The 24,349-nt window shown below is 47.3% G+C and overlaps 1 protein-coding gene and 1 long non-coding RNA gene across 9 annotated transcripts in view; one reads left to right on the forward strand and one right to left on the reverse strand.

The window, feature by feature from the left end:
- Nucleotides 1–1,242: 1,242 nt before the first annotated feature.
- PHC2 (polyhomeotic homolog 2) overlaps nt 1,243–24,349 on the reverse strand; it is a 110,694-nt gene continuing 87,587 nt past the window's right edge. For 4 of the 8 annotated variants that reach the window (XM_021939167.2, XM_021939164.2, XM_021939162.2 and 1 more), the window contains 7 exons: nt 11,881–12,083; nt 10,069–10,198; nt 9,259–9,373; nt 8,001–8,142; nt 6,804–7,080; nt 3,423–3,588; nt 1,243–2,642 (listed from right to left, as the gene is read on the reverse strand). In XM_021939167.2, the coding sequence (XP_021794859.2) occupies nt 2,600–2,642; nt 3,423–3,588; nt 6,804–7,080; nt 8,001–8,142; nt 9,259–9,373; nt 10,069–10,198; nt 11,881–12,083 (1,076 nt within the window). In that variant the 3' untranslated portion in view covers nt 1,243–2,599. The remainder of the gene's footprint in view (nt 2,643–3,422; nt 3,589–6,803; nt 7,081–8,000; nt 8,143–9,258; nt 9,374–10,068; nt 10,199–11,880; nt 12,084–24,349) is intronic. The other 4 variants (XM_003891543.5, XM_021939169.2, XM_031666803.1 and 1 more) reach the window with 1 other exon arrangement.
- On the forward strand, nt 2,584–11,458 carry LOC110743393. Its single transcript, XR_002522369.2, has 3 exons — nt 2,584–3,399; nt 9,589–9,752; nt 11,041–11,458. It is a non-coding gene; the product is annotated as an uncharacterized LOC110743393 (long non-coding RNA).

Below are 24,349 nucleotides of genomic sequence, written 5' to 3' on the forward strand. Positions count from 1 at the left end.
ATCAGTGTGTTTCTCCTCCAAGAAAGTTACATTTTCATAGGCTTTCCGGAGGAGTTATTAAGATGTGAGTGTTGGTTCTTGAAAGTTACTTTCAAGTAAGTAATCATCCTTTGGAGATTGTGATTCAGTAGGTTGTGGCCTGACCCTCAAACCACCCCCATCTCTGCTTTTTTTTAAAAGTAAGGTTTTGTCTGTCACCTCGGTTGGGGGTACAGTGGTGCAATCATAGCTCACTGCAGCCTTGAACTCTTGGGCTCAAGCGATCCTCTGACCTCAGCCTCCAGAATAGCTGGGATTACAGGTACACACCACCTTGCCTATTTTTTAATATTTTTTTTGTAGATATGAGGTCTCCCTATGTTGCCCAGGTTGGTCTCAAACTCTTGGCCTCAAGCAATCTTCCCACCGCAGCCTCCCCAGAGTGCTGGGTTTGCAGATGTGAGCAGCCATAACCTAAATTTTTAACAGGTGGAAATGGTTCCTTAAGGAAAAACCTGATGAAGGGGGAGGAGCAGTGAGGCCAAGCTGCCCGTTTTCCCTTCCCCCCATAGACGTGGGGTAGATTTCACTCCATGCAAGAGGGCACATGGTTATTCTGTGCTTCACCCCCGTCTCACTGCTAGCACAGTGCCTGGTTCAGAGGCATGTGGTCAACATAGGCTAACATAGTTAGCAGCACACACATCTAGTCCAGCCAGCTCACCTGCCCCTCATTTGCATTTCCACATTCATGCTTGTGCCTTTGCACTTACTGCCTTGGTCTGGAATGCCCTCTTTCTTTATTCAAGGCTTAGATGCCTCCTCTCTGCCCTAATCATTTTCTATTTGAGCATGCAAAAGTGCTTAGTGAACCAAAGCCATCCCAAGGCTATTCTGGATGCTGTGCAGCTCTATCCACAGGTGTGTGCTGGAAGATGGGAGAGTCTGGGTTGTGTCCCAGGTGTCTAGAGGTTGCTAGCCCAACAGTCATCTCCCAAGTGGGAATGGCAGGTATAGGGACACAGAGCAGAAAGGGCTTCTGGATCCTCTCCAAGGGACACCGTGTGAAGAAAGCTGGTATCTACCCGTGTGAACTGCAGCTGAGGACACCCTCAAATGACCCAGCCCCAGAAAAGTGTGGAGGATATGCTGTCCACTTAAGGTCCCTTCCCCAGCCCAGGGACCCACCTGTCTCCATATGGGTGAAAAGTAGCCATTTGGGCCCAGAGACAGGCATTCCTAGGGGAGAAAGGCACCAAAGAGACAGATTTTACAGATTTATTTTTAAAAAACAAAAACAAAGGTTAAAAAAGTCCTTCATTTCCAACCCTGCCTGGGGGTGTGGGTGGGGAATAGAATAAGCTCAGAAAGGTGCCTACCTCCTTCCTGCAAAGGACACGGCAGGTCAGAGGCAGGCCCTCGCCCTTCCTGCCCTGCCTCCTTCTCAGGTAGCTCAAATTGCTGCTAGGAAGTTTTATGGGCAAAGAAGTGTGGGAGTGGGAGGCCAAGAGCTGCCTTCCTCACATCAACAGAAACTCCAGCTGTTCTCTCCCCTTAGAAGTTCTCCGGGCCCCACCACTGGGACTCCCAGGGTGGCCGGGCAGACAGGCAGGCCAGGAGGCTCAGCCCTCTGAGCTATGTTGCTCAGACCACCGCAGCTTTCTTAATGCTCTTTGTGAACCAGGAGGGCAGTCAGCGGAACTTCACAGTGCGGGGAGGGGTGTCTGGAAAGGAAACTCTGAAGCGCCATCTCTTTCTGACCTTGCCTCTGCACTGAGGCTGCCCTTCTTGGCTATTCCCCATCCTGAGGCTGAGTGGAGTCCAGGACAAAGCACTAAGTGGCTGTTTGCTACAAAACACCTGGAGATGCCAGAGAGTAGCCCTTGGCCTATCTGTCAGTCCAGGCTCCCACACAGTCACACAGTCATACACACAGCGTTAAGGCGTCTGTGCCAGCAGGCACGGCCCGGCTGGGCCCAGCTTCTCTCTCTCCACCTGCAGAGGGTGTAGCGGGGAGAACCCTGGCTGCTGCAGAAACAGGCTGAAGGGGGAGAAGCTGACAACGGAAGAGTTAACCAGGCCTGGAGAAAGAAGTGGGAGGAAGGAAGGCAAGGGCTTTCTAGGCCTCCATCCAGGCCTGCTGGCTGCCCTTGAAGTAACCCAACTCAGGTTGGGGAGCCCTGACCATATACCCCCTGGAAAATGGGGGACAGAAAGAGGGGAAGAGAGCGGGGCTAGAGTATTGGGACTTTGGAGGAAGCCAGTGCTATCAATATTTACAAGCATAAAGCCCCATCTTCTGTGCCACCTACCTCTCTGCCCCTCCCACAGAAATGAAAGGCCCCTGAGAGCCATGGAGGAGGTGCCCAGACCTCCTCACCAGCTACGCCCCTAGGGAGAGCCCCTGCCCTCCAACTGGCCCCATTTCTGGGCCCCTCAGGAATGTCTGTCTGGCTCTGCTCAGTTGGGAGGAGGCGCCCTGGGCCAGCATCCTGGCTGCCGCCGGCCCTAGGAGTCCTTGAGCATGCTGATGCGGGCGTAGATCTTCAGGGCAGGCCCCAGCTTGATGTTCATGGCGCTCATCAGGTGGTCCTCCTTGAGCAGCAGCAGGGCTTGCCCGTCAATTTCCTGGGCACGGAATTCCTCTGCTATCTCCTGGCAGCCTGAGGGGGTACCACCAAAGACAGTGTCAATCCAAGCTGCCAGTGTTCACCTCTGACAGCCACTGCCTAGTTATCTAGATCTAGTTATCTGCATCCATTATCTCCTTTAGTCCTCATAACCACACCTTGAGGAAGGCACTGCTGTTTTTATTTTGCAGCTTGAGAGAGGCTGGGCAACTCACCCACAGCAGCCACGATCTGGGCCTCCTCCTATGTGCCCGTGTTCAGACCCCTGCTCTGTGAACTGGGCGGACCCATGTCCACTAAGGTGCTGAGGAAGTGACAGCATGTGATTTCTGAGGCTAGATCATAAAGGGCACAGCAGTTCTTACCTCACTCTTCTGTCTGGTTTACTGCAGAGTAAGCCAGCTACCAGTAAGCCACCCCAGCAACCCTCTGGAGAGGCACGCATGGAGAGCAGCCAAGGCCCTGGTGGTCCTCGGCCACCTCGCCGTGTGAGTGAACCATGCTGGAAGTCGGTTTTCTGGCTCCAGACCTCAGACACTGCAGCCCTGTATGGCATCTTCCCTGAGACCTCATATGACCTCAAACTCATACACTGGGTTTGTGGAAGGGAGCAGATAACCTCTCTCTTTAGTTTCCAGGTCTTCAGACTAAGATAAACTGGACACCAGGAGCCTCATACTGGGACTGCCCAGCTGAGCCACTCAATTCCTGACCCACAGGGCCACTGAGATGACAAGTGATTGCTGCTTAAAGCCACTGAGTTCTGGAGTAATTTACACCACGGCAATAGGTAACAAATGCAGATTCTGGTACCTGGAAAAGGAGTGCTGCCATAAAACAGCTCTATAGATGTGGGTGTGGCCTTGGAACTGGCCACAGGCAGGAGCCGGAAGGACTTTGTGGAAAGCGTGAGTGTCTAAGGTGCTTTGAGAGACTGTATGTAGAAGTCTCATGGCCTTTGGGGAAGCTGCTGGGAGGCCTAAAGGAAAGTGAGGAAACTCTTAGTGGAGATTAGAAGAAACAGGGTCTCTATTATGAAATAAAAGAACATTTTGTAAAAACGTGGTTGGTGGCAGAAATGTAAGTTGAATGTACCTCCTGAAGTGGGTGGTCTAGCTAAGGAGATTTTCAGACAGAATGTGGAAGGTATTGCTTGGCTTCTTACTGCTGCTCACAGTAAAACAGGAGAGAGAGAAGGTAAAAACAAACAAAACTGTTCAACAGAAAGGAACCAGGATCTGCCGGTTTAAAAATGCCCAGCCTCTCCAGATGGCACATGACGCTAAAATTAAGAAATGGTTTCTAGGCAAAGATCAAATTCGGGGCACAGTCAAGAAAACATGGTCTACAGATTAAACTTAGGATGTGACTTAAATCTTTTTGTTAAAGACTTCAGAAAGATCTAAAATGATGCCTCAAAATGCTATTCAATCCAAAGGCTCTTTTTTTTTTAGGCACGCCTCACAGATCCTCTTTTCAACAGCACGGTTTCTAAGAATGTGAAGGGCACTGTCCGTGCTGCCCCTCAGCTTCAGAAGAATCCCAATGCAGACAACAGCTTATCCTTGAAGATAATTCTGGGTGTGTTTTTTGTCTAATGGAATGGACCCCAACAAGATTCCCAGAAAACTGACAATCATTTTAAGACATACTGAATTACTGGCCAGGTACGGTGGCTCACGCCTATAATCCCAGCACTTTGGGAGGCCGAGGCAGGCGGATCATGAGGTCAGGAGCTCGAGACCATCCTGGCAAACACGGTGAAACCCTGTCTCTACTAAAAATAGAAAAAAATTAGCCGGGCGTGGTGGTGGGCGCCTGTAGTCCCAGCTACTCAGGAGGCTGAGGCGGGAGAATGGCATGAACCCGGGAGGCAGAGCTTGCAGTGAGCCGAGATGGTGCCACTGCACTCCAGCCTGGGCGACAGAGTAAGATTCTGTCTCAAAACAAACAAAAAAGAAATACTGAATTATTAAGAGTCAAAGGTAGGCCGGGTGCAGTGGCTCACGCCTGTAATCCCAGCACTTTAGTAGGCTGAGGTAGGTGGATCGCCTGAGGTAAGGAGTTTGAGACCAGCCTGGCCAACATGGTGAAACCCCATGTCTACTAAAAATACAAAAATTAGCTGTGCGTGGTGGTGCGTGCCTGTAATCCCAGCCACTCGAGAGGCTGAGGCACAAGAATTGCTTGAACCCAGGAGGCGGAGGTTGCAGTGAGCCGAGCTTGCGCCACTGCACTCTAGCCTGGGTGACAGAGCAAGACTCCGTCTCAAAAAAAAAAAAGAGTCAAAGGTAATATAACATAAAAGCAGGAAGCAGGCTGAGAAAACGACTACACTGAAAATACAGGTTACTTTTCACAGAAAAGGAAGGAGAACTCAGAGGGCTGAGCCAAGAGAGAAATCACTCCCAGGCTTTGAGTCCCAATTGAGGAAATGCCACCATAAACCCTAGCGGATTTCGGAACTGGAATGGATCAGCGACTCTTGTACACTCCCTCTTTCTTCCCTTTTTGGATGGGCATGTCTGTAATGGTTATCCTATGTTTGTCCCACTGTGCATTGGCTTTGTGGAAGTAAGCAGATAGCCTCTCTCTGTAGTTCTCAGATCTTCAGACTGAGAGGACCTATACTTGAAGAACTGGACCCCAGGAGCCTCATTTATGCCTGGACCTAGGTTCAATGATGAGAGCCTGGACTTCAAACTGATGCTGCCATGGGACCAAACTGTTGGGGATTTGGTGGGGTGAGGGTATTCTGCATGAGGAAGGAACACAAATTTCTGGGGGCCATGGTGAACTACATGGCCTGTCTCTGAATGGCGCCCAATAATCCCTGCTTTCCAGTTCATGCCCTTGTGAGTCTTCTCACACAATGAATAAGACTGACCTGTGTGACCAATAAGATATTGTGAAAAGAAATTTAAAAATATATATATTGTGAAAATGCCAGTACATGGCTTCGGAGGCTAGATCATAAAGGGCACAGTGGCTTCTACCTTGCTCTCTTGGATCCCTACCTGTGGGGAAAACCCACTGCCATGCATATCATGAGAACACTTGAGCAGCCCTCTGGACAGGCCCATGTAGACAGGAACCAAGGCCTCTTGCCAACAGCCAGCCCGTAGGGCAAATCACGTGAGTGAGGCACCTTGGAAGAGATCCCACAGCTCTTCAGTATTCACATGACCTCAGCCTTGGCTGATATCTTAATTGCAACCTCATAAGAGACCTGAGGCAGAACTGCCCAGGAAGCCACTCCTGAATTCCTTACCCACAGCAACTGTGTAATAAAAATTTTGGGGATGAGGAGATAACATACTAGGTTAAGTGACAGAGCCAGAATTTGAACCCAGTTCTGTGTGACTCAGAAGTCTGTGCTCTTACCACACTGCAGTCTCTGAGAAAGAGGCTTGTGGTTGCCATGAATACCTGACCTGGTTGGTGTATGAGTGAGAGTGGCAGAAAAACAGTCATGCATCCAGGCCCCACTGAAGGCATTTGTGAATGATGTAAGGCTTGCCTCTTACAGCTGGCTCCTAGATCCTGGGCCTTACCACCACGTAGGGCTCCACCATGCAGGCCTCTGTGCCATGTCTGGCCATGCCATAGACTTCCCTATCTTCATGCCTCTGCATGTGCGCCCTCCTGCAGTCTTTCCATCCAACAAAGGCATACTTGTCTACCGTCATTTAGTTTACATTTTCTTAATTAAATTTTTTTTTTTTGGTAGAGACATGTCTCACCATGTTGCCCAGGCTGGTCTTGAACTCCTGACCTCAAGCAATCCTCCCACCTCAGCCTCCCAAAGTGCTGGGACTATAGATGTGAGCCACCACATCTGGTTATTTTCTTAATTTTGATGTTCTTGACACATATCCTACACTCTACCTGGTTCCCGTCCTAATCTCTCCCAGGAGAGAGACAGAGTTAATTATATTATCATGTCTGTATTTCACACAGACCACTTCCCATGCCAGAAAATATACAGAATTACAGCTATGGGATATTTATAGTTTGCATTCTATGCTGAATATAAGCAAGTTCTTATAGGCAGGGAGCTCATCTCACTCATCTCTGCACCCCAGTTCCTGAACCTGAGTCATTAACTGAACTACCTAATCCTCCTGGTGGTGGGAGGGTCTCATTTTCTTTCCTTGCTATTCCAGGGAGACATGGAATTTCCAAGGGTCTTACCTGGCAGAGAGCGGATGAATTCGTAGACGTCTTCTACGTTCCACTTGGTGGGCTCACTTGGTAGGAAGTGGTGTCCCATGCCCACCAGGTCCCGCATGTGCATGTCCGGGAGCTCCAGGTCCCGCTGGCCTTGTCGCCGGCGGGAAGTAGATGAGCTAGCTGAGATGGGTGACAAGGGTTCCTCATAGCTTGAGTTATCTGAGCAACGGCTGGAGTCTTCCTGGCTGTGTGTTAGCTGCAAAGCAGCAGTAACCGAAAGGGGCACAGTGCCTGTTGGCTGGGAGCAGAGAGTTTTCTTCAGGATGGGGGAACAAACCATCTCTAGCAGCAGTGATGGACAAAGGAGGTATTTCTCCTTTTTCTGCTTGGCCTACTACGCTTCTGAGTTCCCAGATCTAGCAGCATCTTCCATGCTGTCCTGTCTCCTACCCTAGGCAGGAGTTAGTCCCTCTCAGTACTGTAGTGTGTACCACACAGCACTGCAATTATCTTTTCTAGACATAGGTTTTAAAGCAGGGCTCTGTGAGTTCTAGGAGGTGATCATAGAGCCACTTGAAATGGCATGTAAAATTTCTTCTGTAGGTACATTTTGGACCATAGCTTTGGACCATTTTTAAGGAGGTTTAAGACAAAAACAACAGGCCAAATTATAGATAAGGTTATGAAACATCACAGCATGCTGTGGAGTTCCTTTAGGGCAAGACTGTGTCCTTAGAGCCTGGTGCCTAACAGAGTTTCTGGCATACAGCCGGTGCTAAAAAATGTTTAACAACCCACGTTCCTGGTACGGATCTTCAAGAACTCTGTGCCCTCATGTTTGGGGAGGCAAAAAGGTGGCAAAACAAAGGGTGGAGGCTGCCTTCTCACCCAGCCCTCCACGTAAGGCAGGAGGTTACCTGAGCAGCCCAGGGGAGACCCCATTTCCGTGGCCCCAGAAGCCAAGGACAGAGGCAAACTGGAAGGTGGGGTGATGTTGGGGCAAGGCCAAGGAAGGCGCAGGGAACCCTGTAAGCACCGTGTGTCTAAATGAAGGGACCTACTGGGGTGCAGAAGGCTCAACTGGACAGGTCTCCAAGGAATGAGAGCACAGCAGAGTGCACTGAAGTCAGCAGCTGGAGGGGACTGTGATGTCGAGGGCCATGAAAGGGAACTGTGGGGACTGCGGGGATGGAGCTTCAGGCTCTGCCGACCTCTTACCTGCTTCTTGGTATCCTTAGTAAGTGGTGGCAGACTGGCTTTGCTGGCCCGACGGCGGTTGTGGGTCGCAGCTCCTGCCTTCTGCAGCTTGCTCCGGTCTGAGTGGAAAAGTCCCACCCGTTTGGTGCATCCCACGTTGTACCTTCAGGGACAGGGGAACAGGGGATGTCAGAGCAGTTGTCATGCTTATGGGCCATAGGCACGATGAGCACAGCCAAGCTGTCTGACAAATCTGAGTCCATCTATTGGTTCAGATCCTAACTCCATCACCAACTACTAGCTGTGTGACTTTGGATTTAAGTCACTTAAGCCCTGATCCTCCATTTCCTTATCTGGAGGTGGGGGTAATACCACTCACTCTCTAGGACTGGTTTTACAACATGAGATAATGTCTGTAAAATGTTTGAGATGACACCTGGACTTGGACCAGGGTGAGAGCTCACACCTGACTTATTCCACTATAAATGTTATCCTGTGCCAGGAAACTACCGTCCACTGTCCTGCTGGGGAGTGGCCTGGCTGCCCCGACAACCTGAGGGGATGAGGGCTGAAGATAGCTGAACTCTAGCTTGGCATGCAGAGCACCTCTGCCTGGGACCTAGAGATTTCTTCTCTTCTGGGATTTCAGGGCTTCAAGGTCAGCTGCTGCTTCCATTGTGGTACAAAGACTACATAGGGCTTTAGAACTGGACAAGCCTAAATCCCCAAGCCCATGGCTTATTAGCTATGTCATTTGAGGCACTACTACTCCTTTGTGCTTTGGCTTCATAACCTGTATAAAGGGACAATAGTAATACCTGGCTTGGGAGGTATTTTGAAAATGAGATAATCGTATCAATTGACTGGCACAGTGACTAGCACACAGCAGGTTCTTGGGAAATGACAGTGGTTTTTATGATGACCATTAGTGCTCTATGCTGGGTGAGAGCTCACCAAGGGAACGCTGTAGCTGTGGTTCTGGGCAAGGCTTACCCTAACAAGGCAGGGGCTGTCAAGGCTAGGAAAGGCGAATGGATGTCAGTGGGGCCCAGCACTGCGGCTTTTCCTTGGACTCCCTGCTGCTCTCTCCCACCTGCTCTTAGGGGTTCTGGCTTCTCATGCTTGTTGAATTAGGGATGCCATCCTGCTTCCAGGTGGGTCAAGGAACTAGGAAACCGGAGAAACCACCCCTATGGGCCTCTTGGGGTAGACTATTAATGGCAGGAGGTGGGACATAAAGTGCAGTCCTGAGGAAATGGAGGGGGCTGGGGCCACTCACCTCTTTGCACAAGCCATGGAACAGAAGCGCTTGGAACGCTTGAACTTATAGGCAAAGTCCACCCGGCCACAGAGCTCACACTTGAGTTTGAGGGGAGCACCCTCCTCTTTGGATTCTGCAAAGTATAGAAATGGGTAGGGTGGAGAATGAGAAATTCCTGCAGGACTGTGGCCAGCCCCACCGCGGGGCGTCCTGCCTGGTCCTCCTGCTCCCACAGCTGTGACATGCAGCAGCAGTCTGGCGTGGAAAATGCCAGTGGTTCTCACCCCTGGAATGTACTCAAGGGTGTCTGGGGATGCCCCTTGTATACTTGACATTTTTTCTTCCAAGTGCTCTGAGTCTGAGGCAAAACACAGGTGGGGAAGAATCAGCATCAAATGATTGTGGAAGAAAGCAGGAACCCCCAGGAAATACTCTGGATGCTGTCACAGCTGCTCTGCTGGCATCACCCCACCTTGATCTATGCAGCTGGCTGCCGTGGCCCCAGTCTCAAGGTAGGGACGAAGGGCAGGACTTGCCTGGGGCAGCTCCTACAATCACGCCTAAAACTTGCCAATGATTCACACAGGAAAAGCCATTTTTGGAATCCTGTGGTTGGCCGGAGGGGGACTGGGGGAGCAGAGGACACATGGTTCCCCTGATTTCCCCTATCCCTGTTTTTGAGGGAAGGAGGCCGAGGAAGTGCTGGGGGAAATGTTTACAGACTTGCTGGCTCAGGGTTCCTCTGAGGACACCAAGAGAGGAAGTGTGGGAGGCCTGCCTTTCCAGCCACGTTCGGAGGCCGAGAGATTCAGGGTCTGAGATGCCCACCTTGCAGATAGGGCTCCTCCATCTCCGAGTCTGTGGTGGTGGTGTGATCCTGCTGTGGAAGTTTCTCAGGCAGGAACCCCTGTGCATACTTCTTCTTGAGATTCCCCACCAGCAGGGACGAGCGTCCCACCTAGAGGACAGGTGACACGGAGGCCGTGAGGGTCAGGTGGGAGAGGCTTCCTTGCTATCCATCCTCATTACAATTACATGTATAAAGTATCCAGGCACAGAGGCCAGCCCTCCTCAAACCTTCCCCCATGTCATCATCCAAGTGTGCCGGGCTCAAGGCCCTATTTTGCTAGTTGGCTCACGAGGTAAGATGCTAATGGGCAAAGTAAAGGGATGGCTTCTGTCCAGGACCAATAGATGGCTCAGGAGATAGGAAAATATCTATTCCAATAAGAGTCTAAGGCTGAGATCAGGTTTCCCACAGTGCCAGATCAAGCACCAAGACCCAGTGCCCACACATCTCCAGGCAAGGACAGAGTGGAGTCTGTGTGAGGCTGTACATATGCAAGAGAGAGACTCAGTACCCGTTTTCTGATTTTTTACTGTTCTCCACCTTACCCCAATGCCTGACCCAAGCCAGAGGTACAGGCAGCCACAGAGGACAGCAGGAAAACACAGACCCTGGGCCATAGAGCCAATGACCTCTCAGTTGTCAGAACCCCAGAGCAGCTTATTGACGTGTTTGGATCTCGTTTTGTGGCCTTTGTTTAGGCAGCCTGGTAGCCAGTCACGTGGCACTGACTCTAGGGCGATGCTGGGGGTGGTATGCGATCTGCCTCCACCCCATGAGATCAGGTGGTTTCTAGTGTTACTCTAGGAGGCCCAGTCTAACAGGGAAGAGATGTGACAGAGCTAGAGCCACTTCTAGCTCAGGTGTTCCAGGCGGACTTCTTTGCCACTGGCCTTGGACAACCTCCAGTGGGAAAGAAGATAAGAAGCTGTGTGTCTTTTGGCATTTTACAGGAGCAGTTCACCCATCTCAGTTAATGAAGCTCTGCATCTTCTGGGGACTAATCAAACCACTCATGGAACCAAAGAATGAAGAAAAGGCAGATGGTATCCCAGAAAGGTGTCTCTCCAACAGCCAGATACTTTTCATCTAAACAGAGGCTGGTGTGCCCCTGGCTCTGGGCTCCTCCACACCCACAGGCCAGCACCACTGTCTCCAGTCCACAATGCACAGAAGCAGCTCTGGGTGCTTTGGTCTAATAACCCATCTTCGTGGCTCTTGGATATTTCCTGTTAGTCTTAGGCTTCCATTGTGACCTTTCTGACTGCCCCTCAATCTCAACTCCCCTTTCAAGGCTCTGTCCCCAGAAAACAAGCTTCAGGTTGTGACCCTGTTCCCTCACATTCATTTCTGATATACATATCTTGAGAATTCTGTTCTGTGCAGTTCCTTTTGTTCCTAACTGACCGAAGTTTTGCCATTCAGAGGTTTTGGCATTCAAAACTCAATGAAATCTAATTTCCCAAAGCCCATCATCTCTCACCAGATATCCCACAGTGAAGTCTGTTTTAACCAAGGGTTCACACATCATCAGGCAGGGATACACCTGAGTTTGTGTGTGGAAACTTCTAACCAAGGATCTTGCCAATCATTCCTGATCACTGACTCGCCCCTTCTGGACCTTGGAAAGATAATCCTAGAAAGAAATGGCTCTGTATTCTTTTGGGGAGGAAGTTAGCAAGGAAAGAGCAAATCGTTCACATTTTCAGAAATTTTACATGGAAATGTAAAAATATTCTAAGACACATCCAAAATATACTTAAAAAAAAAAGGGGAAAAGAAGTAGTCCGTACCGGGAAAGGCTCCGCCCCCTCCTGGATCACAAACCCTTCGATAACATGCGTCAGGATTTGGGGTTTCACAATGGCCTGTGGTGGTTTATTCTCACCATTCTGGGGGGCAGTGCCGGCGATGCTGGAGGCAGAGTTTCCGTTCCCTGAGGTCATGCCGGGGCTGCTGAGGTCGGTCAGTGCATGAACAATGCCCTGCCCTGTCTCTGCATGAGAGAGAGTAGGAAAACAGAGCAGGGGAGATCAGAACCAGAGTCCATGCCCAGGGAGGGACAGCAAGGACTCAGACTGCGCCTGGCTTTTTCCGTGGGGCCAAGCGACAATGCAAACCAAGCAGTCCACTCCCCTCAGTGACCCATTTAAAAGTGGCACAGTTTCAATGGACACATCAAGTACGAGTATAGTCAGTTCTACAACAACGCATGCAGCTAATCAGCTAGCAGCGTTCCTTAATTTCCCAACCGTGCTATGAACAGTTAACCTGGTTAAACAGATGGGAATTCTGTCTTTCAGGAGTTAAGACCTTGGTCGATACTGATTTGAACAAATAAGGTTAATATTCAGTTTGAGGGAGAAAAGTATTCAAGGTGACATCTAAAACAAGGACAAGAAGCTGAGCTAGGTATAGGGCTTTCAGTGTGATAAAGAGAGGTTAAATGAAGCTTCTGTGAGGTTCCTTAGAGGAGGGATTTTAAGAACCCTGTGAAATGTCAAAACATGGAACCCCAGAAATTGATGCCAAGGGAATGTGGGGGCTGAACCCTAAGTAAACACTATCATGTAGATTTGACTATTCAGACTGGTTATCTGGGGTCAGTGCATTGAAATATGCAGAGATTTCATTTCTCTGCTAAGAAGGCTGCTAGGCAGAGCTGAGATTTTCTCTGCTGTTTCTGCTGAGTTAGGTGCTCTCAAAATCAGGCCTCAGCTCCTTATCTAATCTGATCCTCACCAAATCATAGACCCTCTGTCTCTCTGTGGACAACCTTTCCTAATTCGCCTTCCCCTAAAAGACCTAACAGACTGCTCCAGAAAGTGAGATTAGGTGCCTATACACAACCACACCCCAGTGGACTTCCTCTCTTCCACTTCAAACAGCATCTCTCATGAGCTGTCTCATTGTCTTAGACGTGCGAGACTTCATCTCCTCACTTCTGTAACTCTCTCCCGCCCCCTTCCCAGGGCTGTTCTCTACCACCACCAACTGCCCCGTGAGCTGAGGTTGCCTTTAACCTGGAACTTCCTAAAAAAGAAAAAAAAGAAAAAGCCATTTCTTTATTGCAACAAGTCCATTAATATAAAGCATAGCCCAGTGGGGTATGAGTGATATATACTTTAAAAATGATTTCAGCACACTTATTAAGTATCTTTGCATAAAACTTTATGAAGATGCTCATATTTCATGTTAAATGTCCATAATACCACCACAGAATAGGAATTGCTTGTGCTTAATTACACAGTATGGAAAAGTCAAAACAGATACATTTTAGAAAAGTGGTTTAGGGTCAGGCACGGTGAATCACACCTGTAATCTCAGCACTTTGGGAGGCTGAGGCAGGTGGATCATGACGTCAAGAGTTCCAGACCAGCCTGGCCAATATGGTGAAACCCCGTCTCTACTAAAAATACAAAAATTAGCCAGGCATGGTGGTGCGTGCCTGTAATCCCAGCTACTCGGGAGGCTCAGGCAGGAGAACTGCTTGAACTCAGGAGGCTACAGTGAGCTGAGAGCGCACCCACTGCCCTCCAGCCTGGGCGACAGAGCAAGACTCCATCTTGCGGCGGGGGGGAGAAAAGAAAAGGTGGTTTATAACTGGTTCACAATGGGTCTTGGTCCACTCAGGCTCATTTTTTTTTCTTTTTTTGGGATGGATTCTCACTCTGTCACCCAGGCTGGAGTGCAGTGGCGTGACCTATGCTCCCTGCAACCTCTGGCGTGACCTATGCTCCCTGCAACCTCTGCCTCCTGGGTTCAAGCGATTCTCCTGCCTCAGCCTCCCGAGTAGCTGGGATTACAGGCGCGCACCAACATACCTGGCTAATTTTTGTATTCTTAGTAGAGACGGGGTTTCACCATGTTGGCCAGGCTGGTCTCGAACTCCTGAGGTGGGTGATCCACCTGCCTCGGCCTCCCAAAGTGCTGGGATTACAAGCACGAGCCACCGCACCCAGCCTCAAGCCCATGTTCTTACTGGTGGTTCTAATGCTAACTAAACCAGGATAAACCTTTAATGAACAAGGGTTGACTATGACATGTCTTTAGTACTCAGTCCTCCATAATTCAGCTATATAATAAACTTCAGAGCTGAGCAGGGGCCATCTAAGAGAAAGGACCAATGAATTTTTTTTTTTTGTTTGAGACACAGTTATACCAGTAAGTTAGAAAATTTCCATTAAGTGCCTATATTCACTTGAAAGAAGGTTTTTAAACAGCTTTGGCTTTTCTGTAGAGATGGAAACATTTCCTTTCTTTTGGAATTTGTCTTTCCAATTGCAAAGGTGTCTGAGAACTTGAGAGCTTGTCTGGAGGTTCTAGCAGGGGAACACAGCTACTCGTATGCCCTTGACTGAGGGACAGCCCTCCTCTATAGGATGGTCGTCCTCTGACCCAGAACACTGGTTCAGGAGGGACGTACATGGAGCAGTGAGGGAGGAAGGGGACACCTAGCCAGCCAGATCAGCAGAATTAACTCTGCCAATCAACAGGGTGACAGGTGTCGCAGCCAGATGGCCCCTCACATCCGTGTTTGAGAACTTAGAAAAAACCCCTTTCCCTCACAATCTATGAATAACTAGGAGGAATGAGTTGATGATTCAATCAAATTAAGTTTCTGTGCTTTTAAATTTTAAATATTTAAGTCTGCCTTTACACGATTACATTTTCCCTGCTTTTATGTTTTGCATATGCTAAGAAACATCTATTTTATTTAAAATGAATTACTAACATAGAAAGATTACTATGAAGGCTAAAATTTTATTTTTTAGATGATGGCTATTTCCTTCCAATTACAGCCTGGTAAAATATTCCCTGATGAGTCTAATGAACTGCAGATTATACAATTACAGGATTGGAAGTCTGGTTCGATCTCTTACCAGTGCTTGAATATTTTCTATAATATGCCCACCCAATGATTTTCTGGCATTTATTTGAATACCTACACTGACAAACTCACTACTCTGGAAGCAGTTTGTTCCCACCTTGGATGGCTCATTAATGATTCCTTATATAATAAGCCCAAAATCTGTCTTTCTATTAATCTCGGCCCAATTATCCTCATTCTGTTCCTTAAACTCACAGAAAACAAGACCAATCAGATTTGTCTAACAGGCAGAGACATGGGCTTAGACCTGGCTTAGAGACTGGTCTCTATCACTGAGTAAATTACGGGCAAGTCATTGTCCCTCTCTAAGCCTTGGCTCCATTGGCTGTGAAATAAGGATCCTACGCCTACCTCAGAGTGCTGCTGTGAGGACTAATGAGCCAGTGAAAGGCAGTGCTAGCTTACGAGGAAATGCTTGGGAATGCTCCTGGTGTCATGAAGGTCGTCACTCATGACCACAGTCTTATCTTCTCTCCTCCAGGCCAAATCCCTTCTGTTCTTTCAGGTATTTCTTACATAAAAAGGTTACAAATTCATCATCCTAGGCCCTCTCTGCCTACATCTTTTAATATCAGGTACCTAGTCAATACTAAGCATCATCTGTCAGGTGTAGTCATGTAAGAGATCTGGTTAGTAAGATTTTTGGTTTTCTGTGTTTGCTTTAAAGACAGTCACACCTGACTGACAGCATAGGTAGAAAGTAATTGGTAATGCCCTTGTTTCAGTTTCATGAATTACTCCATGGAATTAATCCATTCTCCTCTGAATTCTCGGATCACTCCCACCTCCTGCCTCTTGCACTGATATTCATCAGAAAACAGCCCCTCAGACCTTGTCTTTTATGGGATCCCTCTATCCTTGCTTGAGTTCCCTGCCCGTGTCCCCCCTCCTATGTCAGATCTATGCCTATTAATGTTCACTGCGAGACAGAAGATCACTCTTGAGGTTAGATTCTGTCCTCATGCCAGATACATTCGTCAACAGATATGGTCACTAGCTCAAAGGCTACAGAGCCAGTGCTTAACTCTGGGAAGCAAAACTTTTTGGAATTTGAGGCTGTTTTTTTAAAAAAAGATCTTGTTAAGAGAGAGAACACACTAAAAAACTCTTGCACCACATTAGAAACTATCACTCCCCATTGTAACCCAGGGCAGATCAAAGGAGAGACAGAATCCAAGGGACAGATGGGAGAGTGTTTTATGAATATACAAAGGTTCACAGCTATTTCGCTTTGCAGTCATCTTGTAGGCCAATAGCTCCTCATCTGCTTTAGTAACAAAGGAGTTTGGGCTATTCCTGGAATGACCAAACACAATCTCGCCCCCTGCCAAGCTCAGCACACTGAGATTAATTTAATCTGCTTTCTGCTCTCCCAGACTGCTTTGCGGCTTTTGGGGGAAAGCAGCTTAACAGGGAAACTTGCAGAAACCTGCCCTGCTGGCCCTGAGGCCAGATAAAAGAGACAAAGAAATACTCTGAATTTGGTTCCTTACTCAATTCCCTTGACCAGTTCAGAGGCTGTAAGTGCTGCCGGGGATTCTCACAGGTCTCAAATGCCTGTATACAGTCAGGCACCTGAAACCGAAAGGTGGAGGCAGGATAAGGCGGGTGGGAGAGGCTGGGGGAGGGGAGTAAAGCCAGGCTTCAGTAGGGGGAAGGAGGAGTTAGAATCTTGGCCTTTAGTTGATGCTGACCACAAAGGGCCAAGTATTCCGGTCAGAATGGACAGAGCAGCATGTTCCACAGAGTCTTGCCTAACATATGTGTCAACTTCTAGGCTGTTTCTCATTCCTGGTCTCATTCACAGGCCACAGGCTCTGGTAGAAACAGCCCTTACAGGGGTGGGATAAAACAGGAATGACCACTCAGTTCCTGTTTGTGAAATTATCTGCTTTGGGATTGGTCACGTCTCCTAAGCAGAGCAGACTTCTCTAGGCAGGGGGCTACCACTCACTCAGTCACCTCGAGATCTTCAGGGGCTAACCCCGTGTCCAAAATACGATAGGTGCTTAATGATCATTAAACTGGAATGTGTGGTGTCCATGATCTCAGTCTTCATTGTCTACATAAAGAGTACAGGGCTGCCTAGTGCCAAGATAAGCAATTTGGCACTAGCTGAGATTTACAAATTGCTTTCTGAAGCTATGATGTTTTGAGAGCAGCTAGGCTGGTGGGACCTGCCTACCAGAGCGGCATTTCTAGGTACCTGATTATGAAGAATAAGAGCTATTTTTTTGGCCCATGTCTTCCTGTGACAGTGGGGATTTCCTCAGCAGAAGAGAGGTATAGGCAGACCTCTGAATTCCCTGTCCCCTTTGAAACATTTTTGCCAGACCCAGGCACCTGCCAAGGCAGGATGACCTCCAGAGGCAGAGGCAGGGAGGCTCCTAGGACCAGTGGGTTGATGTCCAGAGCAGATGGGCTCTCCAGCCTGCTAAGGACAGACGTCAGGCTAACTGCCAGTTAGGCACAATTGGGCCACTTCAGAGCCAGTTCTGATGTTCGATTGAGTATCCCTTATCCAAAATGCCTGGGACTAGAAGTGTTTTTAATTTTGGATTTTTTCAGGTTTTAGAATATTTGCATTATACTTACTGGTTGAGCATCCCAAATCCAAAAATCTGAAATGCTCCAATGAGCCTTTCCTTTGAGTATCATGTAGGTGCTCAAAAAGTTTGGGATTTTGGAGCATTTTGAATCTGGGATGCTCAATTTGTACTAACACTTGCAACGGGTATTTCAGATGGCCTAGCACTCATTCTATCTGACCCTAAAATAGCCTGAAGACTTGGCTTCAAAGGCAATGGAGACCAAACAGAACTTCTCCTTCTACCCCCTCAGCTTGGTCAATCGCTGATTTCCACCTTATCATGAGAAGGGAGTATGTATTTTAACTTAAAAGACTTCTATTTACTGTTTGGCTGCAGTAGGAGTATGACAGAGCTCATGAAGTGAATAAAGAATTTAAAGAAGCGGAGTAGATGATAACATGGATCATCTTCTTCCAACAAATTCTGTTCAACAAAGGGCAAAACGAGGTCACCTATAGAACACAGAGCACACCCTCCAAGCCCCCAGCACTGAAGTCATGCTCACTGTGCTGTGTTCAGCAGGCCCAGCCATGTGGCCAGGGTGGAGACTGAAGGGTTCCCAAGGAACCATTTGCTCTAGAAACCGCCTCAGGGGAGCACTGCAGAGTGATGCCCAGTTAAACCATATCCAGGAGACAGCAGCAAACACAGCATACACCTGGTCCAAGCAACAGGCCGTACTGCAGTGCGGTAAGCTGAGGACACAGTGCCCAGCCCTCATGGAAAGACCTGGGGCCACGCTTTACAATTTCTTTGGTTATATGTGGGCCCCCAAAGAAATTAATGCCACTCTGAAAGTGAGGAAGGTAAGAGATTTCACAAGCACCAGTTTGTTGACACCTAACTCCCGGGGCTGGGTAAGTGAAGGGTAGAAAAGTGACTGAGAGGGAGCTGGGGGGAGGAGAGGGGAGGGAGGGGAACAGGCGGGCTGAGCTCTATCTGGGACCCTGACAGAGTCCATCAATTAGAGGTTCATTTGGTTAACAATTTCTTTAAAATGCAAGTATACATCTTACAGTCATTCACACTTTACTGTGAATTACCTGACTCAGATAAACAGATTGCTTTCCTCCCAATTTAGGGACGGGGTCGGGGAGGGGGTGGGTAGTGACGGTTTTGGATCACAGGACACTAGATCCCAGAGGATTAAAGTTAGAAGGGCCCTGAGTTTAACATCTTAAATGTCCTAGATGAAGCAGAGGTGAGGTGATTTACCCAAGGTCACAAAAGGCAGGCAGTGGCAGAACCCATACTAGAACCTAGTGCTTTAGATGTTTCCGGGTGGGCCACACAGGTGGAGGGAGAGCTGCGCTGATTAGCCATGGATACCACCAGGGCACTTGGGAAAAGAGGATAGGACATGTAAACTGTATTCTGGGACCTTCTGAGGCAGAGGTCAGATATCACGTGTGGGCTGGAGCATTTGGGTTCGGAAGCACAGGGTGATCTAGATGCGTGATTCCCAAATTGGGATTCCTGGAGGACTAAGCAGGATCTTTGAATCTAGTTAATCAGGACGCACAAGCTGGATTCAATATTTCAAGAAGCCGAAAAGGAAACAGCACATATACATACCTTCCGGAGGGCAAAACACGCTATTATTTAATACCATGTTACCATGTTTCCCAAATTCTAAAATGCGATCAGTGTTAAGATGACCCATTTCCCCCACAAGGAATTTACATATTGATTATGTGTGCGTCTCAAGTACAGATTGTAAAAGTGTACATTTTAGAATAAAACGAGCAAATGCCATTTATTTGGAAAACAGTATCTTATAAAACATGCACAAAATGAGCTCTTAGTGGTGGGAAAATTACAGACCCTTCCCACCTGGGGTCCTCTGAAAAGCAGAAGGCAGGGGGAACGTCCAATGTCTACAGCCTTTTCAAATCTGCTAAGGACAGAGCTGTCAGAGGGCAAGGACTCCTTGCCTTGACACAGCAGGCTGTGGCTCCCTCACACGGACACCACCACTGCCCTGCCCCTCACACCTCCTCTGAAGAACCTCTCCCACAGAAGGGAAGACACAGCAGTGACAGGAGGACCCCATGGGGCTCTTTGCTGAGAAAAGTGGTGAGCTTTTCAGTTTGAGGATGACTGAGATCCATACCTGGGTTCCTTGCAGGGGGCTGGCCAGCAGGATGAAGGAGAGGCCGAGCCAGGGGACCCTCTAGCCCTGCCCTCAGCGTCACTGCAAAATGCCCTTGCTGGGTCTGGGTTGAAAGGCTTGGAGAGCTTATTGGATTTTAAGCATCTGGGTTGACCAGCTTCAGTTAAGGCATCTAGCAGGGAGGGGGCTCCTCCCTTGCTGGCAGCCATTACCATACAGCTGACTTTCATGCTGTCTCTCAGGACACAGGCAAAGAGAACGGCCCTTCTGACTCACCCACAATCCCCAGCTAAAGTGTACATAAGCTGAATTGTAAACAGCTGAATGTGCTCCAAGCTGCCACCCCCAGCTACGCAGGAAGGAATCAATGGAGCAAACAGCCACCCTCCCCCCACCCCATGCAGTTCAGGACAACGGGAGCAGTGGGGGATTTCCAAACAGCTGCTTGAACGCTTCCCAGCCCACAGGCTGAGGACTGCAAGAGGGGCCTGAGCTCAAACTCAGCAGCCGCACCTGCAGGACCAGAGTGACTTCCACCAGGTCAACACACCACGGAATAATAGCTGGCCCTGGCTGCAGGGAGTCAGGGAGGAGTTTTCAAAGAGTTCTACTTAACCCTGGTGATGGAGGCCATTCCACTGGTATCCAATGCCAGGGTCGAGGGCTCCCAGATAGTCTCACATCATAGTGCTCCGGCCCATGCTATGATTTCAAAATGCAAAATGTCTAGAACCAATGGGAGAGGTTCCACAGTACACACCAAGATCAGGGGAGATAAAAGGAAGAACGGCAGAGTAGTAAGAGCATGGGCTCTGGGGACCAGACCTGGACTCATATTCTGGTCCATCTTTGGTTATCTGTGTGACTTCAAGCACTCACTGCCTGTTCTGAGTCTTGGTTTCTCCATCTGTAACCACAAGGCTCATACTACCTATCTGTCTGGGAGGTTTCAGTAAATATTATATATGTAAAATGCCTGGCACTGAATACACGCAGAAGCTGTGCTACATGGCAGTTAAGACTGTGGGATTAGAAAGACTCTAGGTGGCCAGGTGCGGTGGCTCACACCTGTAATCCCAGCACTTTGGGAGGCTGAGGGGGTGGATCATGATGTCAAGAGATCGAGACCATCCTGGTCTCGACAGAGCGAGACTCTGTCTCAAAAAAAAAAAAAAAAAAGAAAAAGAAAGATTCTAGGCTTAAATCCTATTCTGTAATGCCGGGCAAGTTACTCTAGGCCCGTTTCCTCATCTATAAAATGGGGTACTTATCTGTCTTACATATAGCTGTGGAGTGAGGATGAAATAACGTAATGCCAACATAACACACTGGACTAGGCTGAGCTTGGACACAGTGCCAACGTCACTGAGACCTGTGAGAAGATTAGGAAATCATCCTAATCTCACTCTACACTGAGTCTGGTCTCTTACAGCCCCAGAGCAGGGCTAATCTTTCTGTGGCCCAAACTGAGGTATCTGAGATTTGTGTTCCTCAGATGCCTTGGTCTATGCCGGGAGTCCTGTGCTTGCTCTCTTGAGGTCAGGCTTCAGGAAGAAATGTTACCTCCACTGTGACTGCAACGTAACAGAAATGCTTCTGCCCTAAAGGGCAAAGCAAAGTCTCAAGTCACGTTCAATGGCTAGTAATCTAAAGGACAAGAAGACAAGCACCAGATTCTCTTTCTATGCAGTTTTTTCATAAAGGGGGTTTGAAGCAGACAGTGCAGAAGAACCCTAGAAACCAGAAAAAAGTTAACTTTGAGACAAATAAAAGGAAGCACTGCTTTACCTAGAAAATACTAAATTTATGTAACTTGTAATGCCAGATGATTTAGCCTATGAAAAGAAATTAGTTTAAAAGGCTAAAAATAAACCCAGTTTAAAGATAAACTCATGGAAGATGGATTTCTACCAGTTTACAAAATAAATCTAGAAATGTTTAGTAAACTCTCCAGTTATTTTCAGGTTGATAACAGGGAAAGGCAGCCATGTTCCCCAATATGATGACTATTTTTTTTGGTTCTCAACTGCAGGATCACTTATATTGTTAGATAAATGTCGGGGGAGGCTGCAGGAGGGAACACTAAGCCTCAGTTGTCCTGTCTATATTATGGACTACATACTCCATACCTTGCAAATCAGTCCTACTGATCATTTCTGCTTATGGAAACATTACTCCTTTCCTCCTTATAACCCTTGTCTAAGCTTCCAGTCACCCTATTTTGCCACCAGTCAACTGACAGAACAGATTAATACTTATTACTGGAGGCCTCAAAATGTGGATTTAATCAAATTTTTAAATTTTTTTTTTTTTGAGATGGGGTCTTGCTCTGTCACCCAGGCTGGAGTGCAGTGGCATGATCACGGCTCACTGAAACCTTGACTGCCCAGACTTAAGCGATCCTCCCACCTCGGCCTCCTGAGCAACTAAGACCACAGGTGTGTGCCACTCTGCCCAGCTAATTTTTTTTTTTTTTTAATTATCTGTAGAGGCAAGGTCTTGGTATATTGCTCAGGCTGGTCTCAAACTCCTGCACTCAAGTGATCCTCCTGCCTCGGCCTCCCAGGCATGAGCCACGGTGCGTGGTCCCAATTTTTTTTTTTTTAAAAAGTAGTTGCTTCGTATTAGTTTTGTTTTAATTTAAAGTATCATTTGCTTTGATTGTTCAAAAATGTCTTAATATAGCTGTGTGGCTTTAGGCCACATATGGATGGTTTCAAATATGCTAAAGATACCAGTAACTAGGGATAATTATATAGTATTTGAGACATAACAGCCATGCAACTAGAGTTTTAAAAATAACTCAAGCAGTCACGAACTTTCATTTTGTTGCCAACAGTTCCAATATTCAGTATCAGGCCTGGTCCTCCTAATCTACTGGAGAAGAGTTGGTTATGGCATGGCATCTAACAGTCATCTCTTCTTAATACAAATAATAAATTTCACTGCTAAGAAGATAATCATCTGGGAAAAAAAAAACAGACATTTGCTTATGTTTCAAAGAAAGTCATAATAGCAAACTGGGACTCTCTTCAACATCTGGATTCATCTCAGAGCACTGGCAATCTGCGCTTAACAGCAGTCATGTCTTTACCAGATGTAGAAAGAATGTTCTCTTCTTTTGGACTTACCTAAATATCATTTGGAAATTGGAAGAATAGGAAAACATATCCTTCTTCACTAACTATAAAAATAATTTGGAAGAAGGAAAAAAAAAAAACCTTTAAGTTTTCTATGCTGGTCTACATGTTCTTACAATGAATCTCAGAGCAACAGTTTATGACTTAAATTATATGCTGTGTTCCTTAGTATACTTATTTCTTCAAAAACTAGTAATTCTAAATTGTATAATTCTTGACTATTATAAAATAGCCCATTTCTTGACCATGTCAGTTATATTGGACTTTTGTTACTGATGGGGAAAAATCCAGAATTTGTGATAATTATGTCTTGGATATGCAAATGGTTGATTATTTTCCTAACAATTCCCAAAATATCCACATCATAAAGCAGAATTAAAGATGGTTTGCCTCCGAATATCTTTAGAAATATCAAATCAGTGTTCTGATGTGGCTAGTAATTCAAATGAAAAATTTTAAATAAGTCAGTGCTTCAAATGAAGCCAGCCTCTGAGTTGTGAATAAGTAGTTATCTTAAATAGGCAACTTTAAAAAAAAAAAAACAGAAAACATACTCAAAAAGGGTTTTAAGTGGTGACTCATAGTTTAAACCATGCCCTAAAAACATTTAAAGCAAATCTATGTGTTCAGACTCCCATCTTGAGGGGTAGTTTAGTTTTGGGTTCCATGAAACAAGGTGTTAAATTCCCAAAGGGAGAGCCATTTCTGTCATCAGTCCCCATCAGAGTAGACTGCATAACGCAGTCAGTTCTCACCCTGCTTTCCCACAGGGCTGGGGACTGTGGGGAGGTGGGGAGGGTGGGCAGGCTCTGAGGGAGACCTCACTCCAGAACAGCCTCCTGAGGGGTACACAAAAGCCTCTCTCTACAACCACTTTTGTGAGATTCCTCCTGACCACAGAAAATCATCATCATCATCATCATCATCATCATCATCATCATCTTTCAGGAGCAAAATGGTACAAAACAAAGGGAATAAAAGAGAAATTATCAATTATGAAGACTTCTCATTCTCATTTCCCTACTCTTATCTCCAGTATGTGTCTTTTCAGAAGAGAATCTTTCTATGGCTGGAACTAAATCTGTCTGGAGATTAAATATTGAACAGCTGGGAGAAGTTTAATATAAATTTAGATTGACTCAAGAAAAGGGAAAAACTCTTGGTAAATACCGTGCTAATGATGAGCAGCATTACAGGAACTGGAGCCACCAACCTAAACCCTAGGTTTTTTAAACTTTATTTTGGCTTGCTGATCCATGCTGGATGAAAGTGAGGAGGTGGGGGAACTTTGGTAAATGGTTACTGAACGCCTGCCTGAGGTCCACAGCCTAAGGGAGGACAGAGACTTAGGGGAAGAGTCTAAGGCAGTCAGGTCATCCCCTTTACACATTCACAACAGAGAAAAGTAGACCAAAAACACCTAGAAGCACACCAGTAGGGGTTCCTAATTCTGAGACAATAATCGTGTTCTGTGTTTTTCCTTATATAAGAAAACGTAGGGAGAGAGCAGCCTATGTAAGAGCATGC

This window comes from Papio anubis, chromosome 1, assembly GCF_008728515.1.
Source record: "Papio anubis isolate 15944 chromosome 1, Panubis1.0, whole genome shotgun sequence".
Classification (NCBI taxonomy): domain Eukaryota; kingdom Metazoa; phylum Chordata; class Mammalia; order Primates; family Cercopithecidae; genus Papio; species Papio anubis.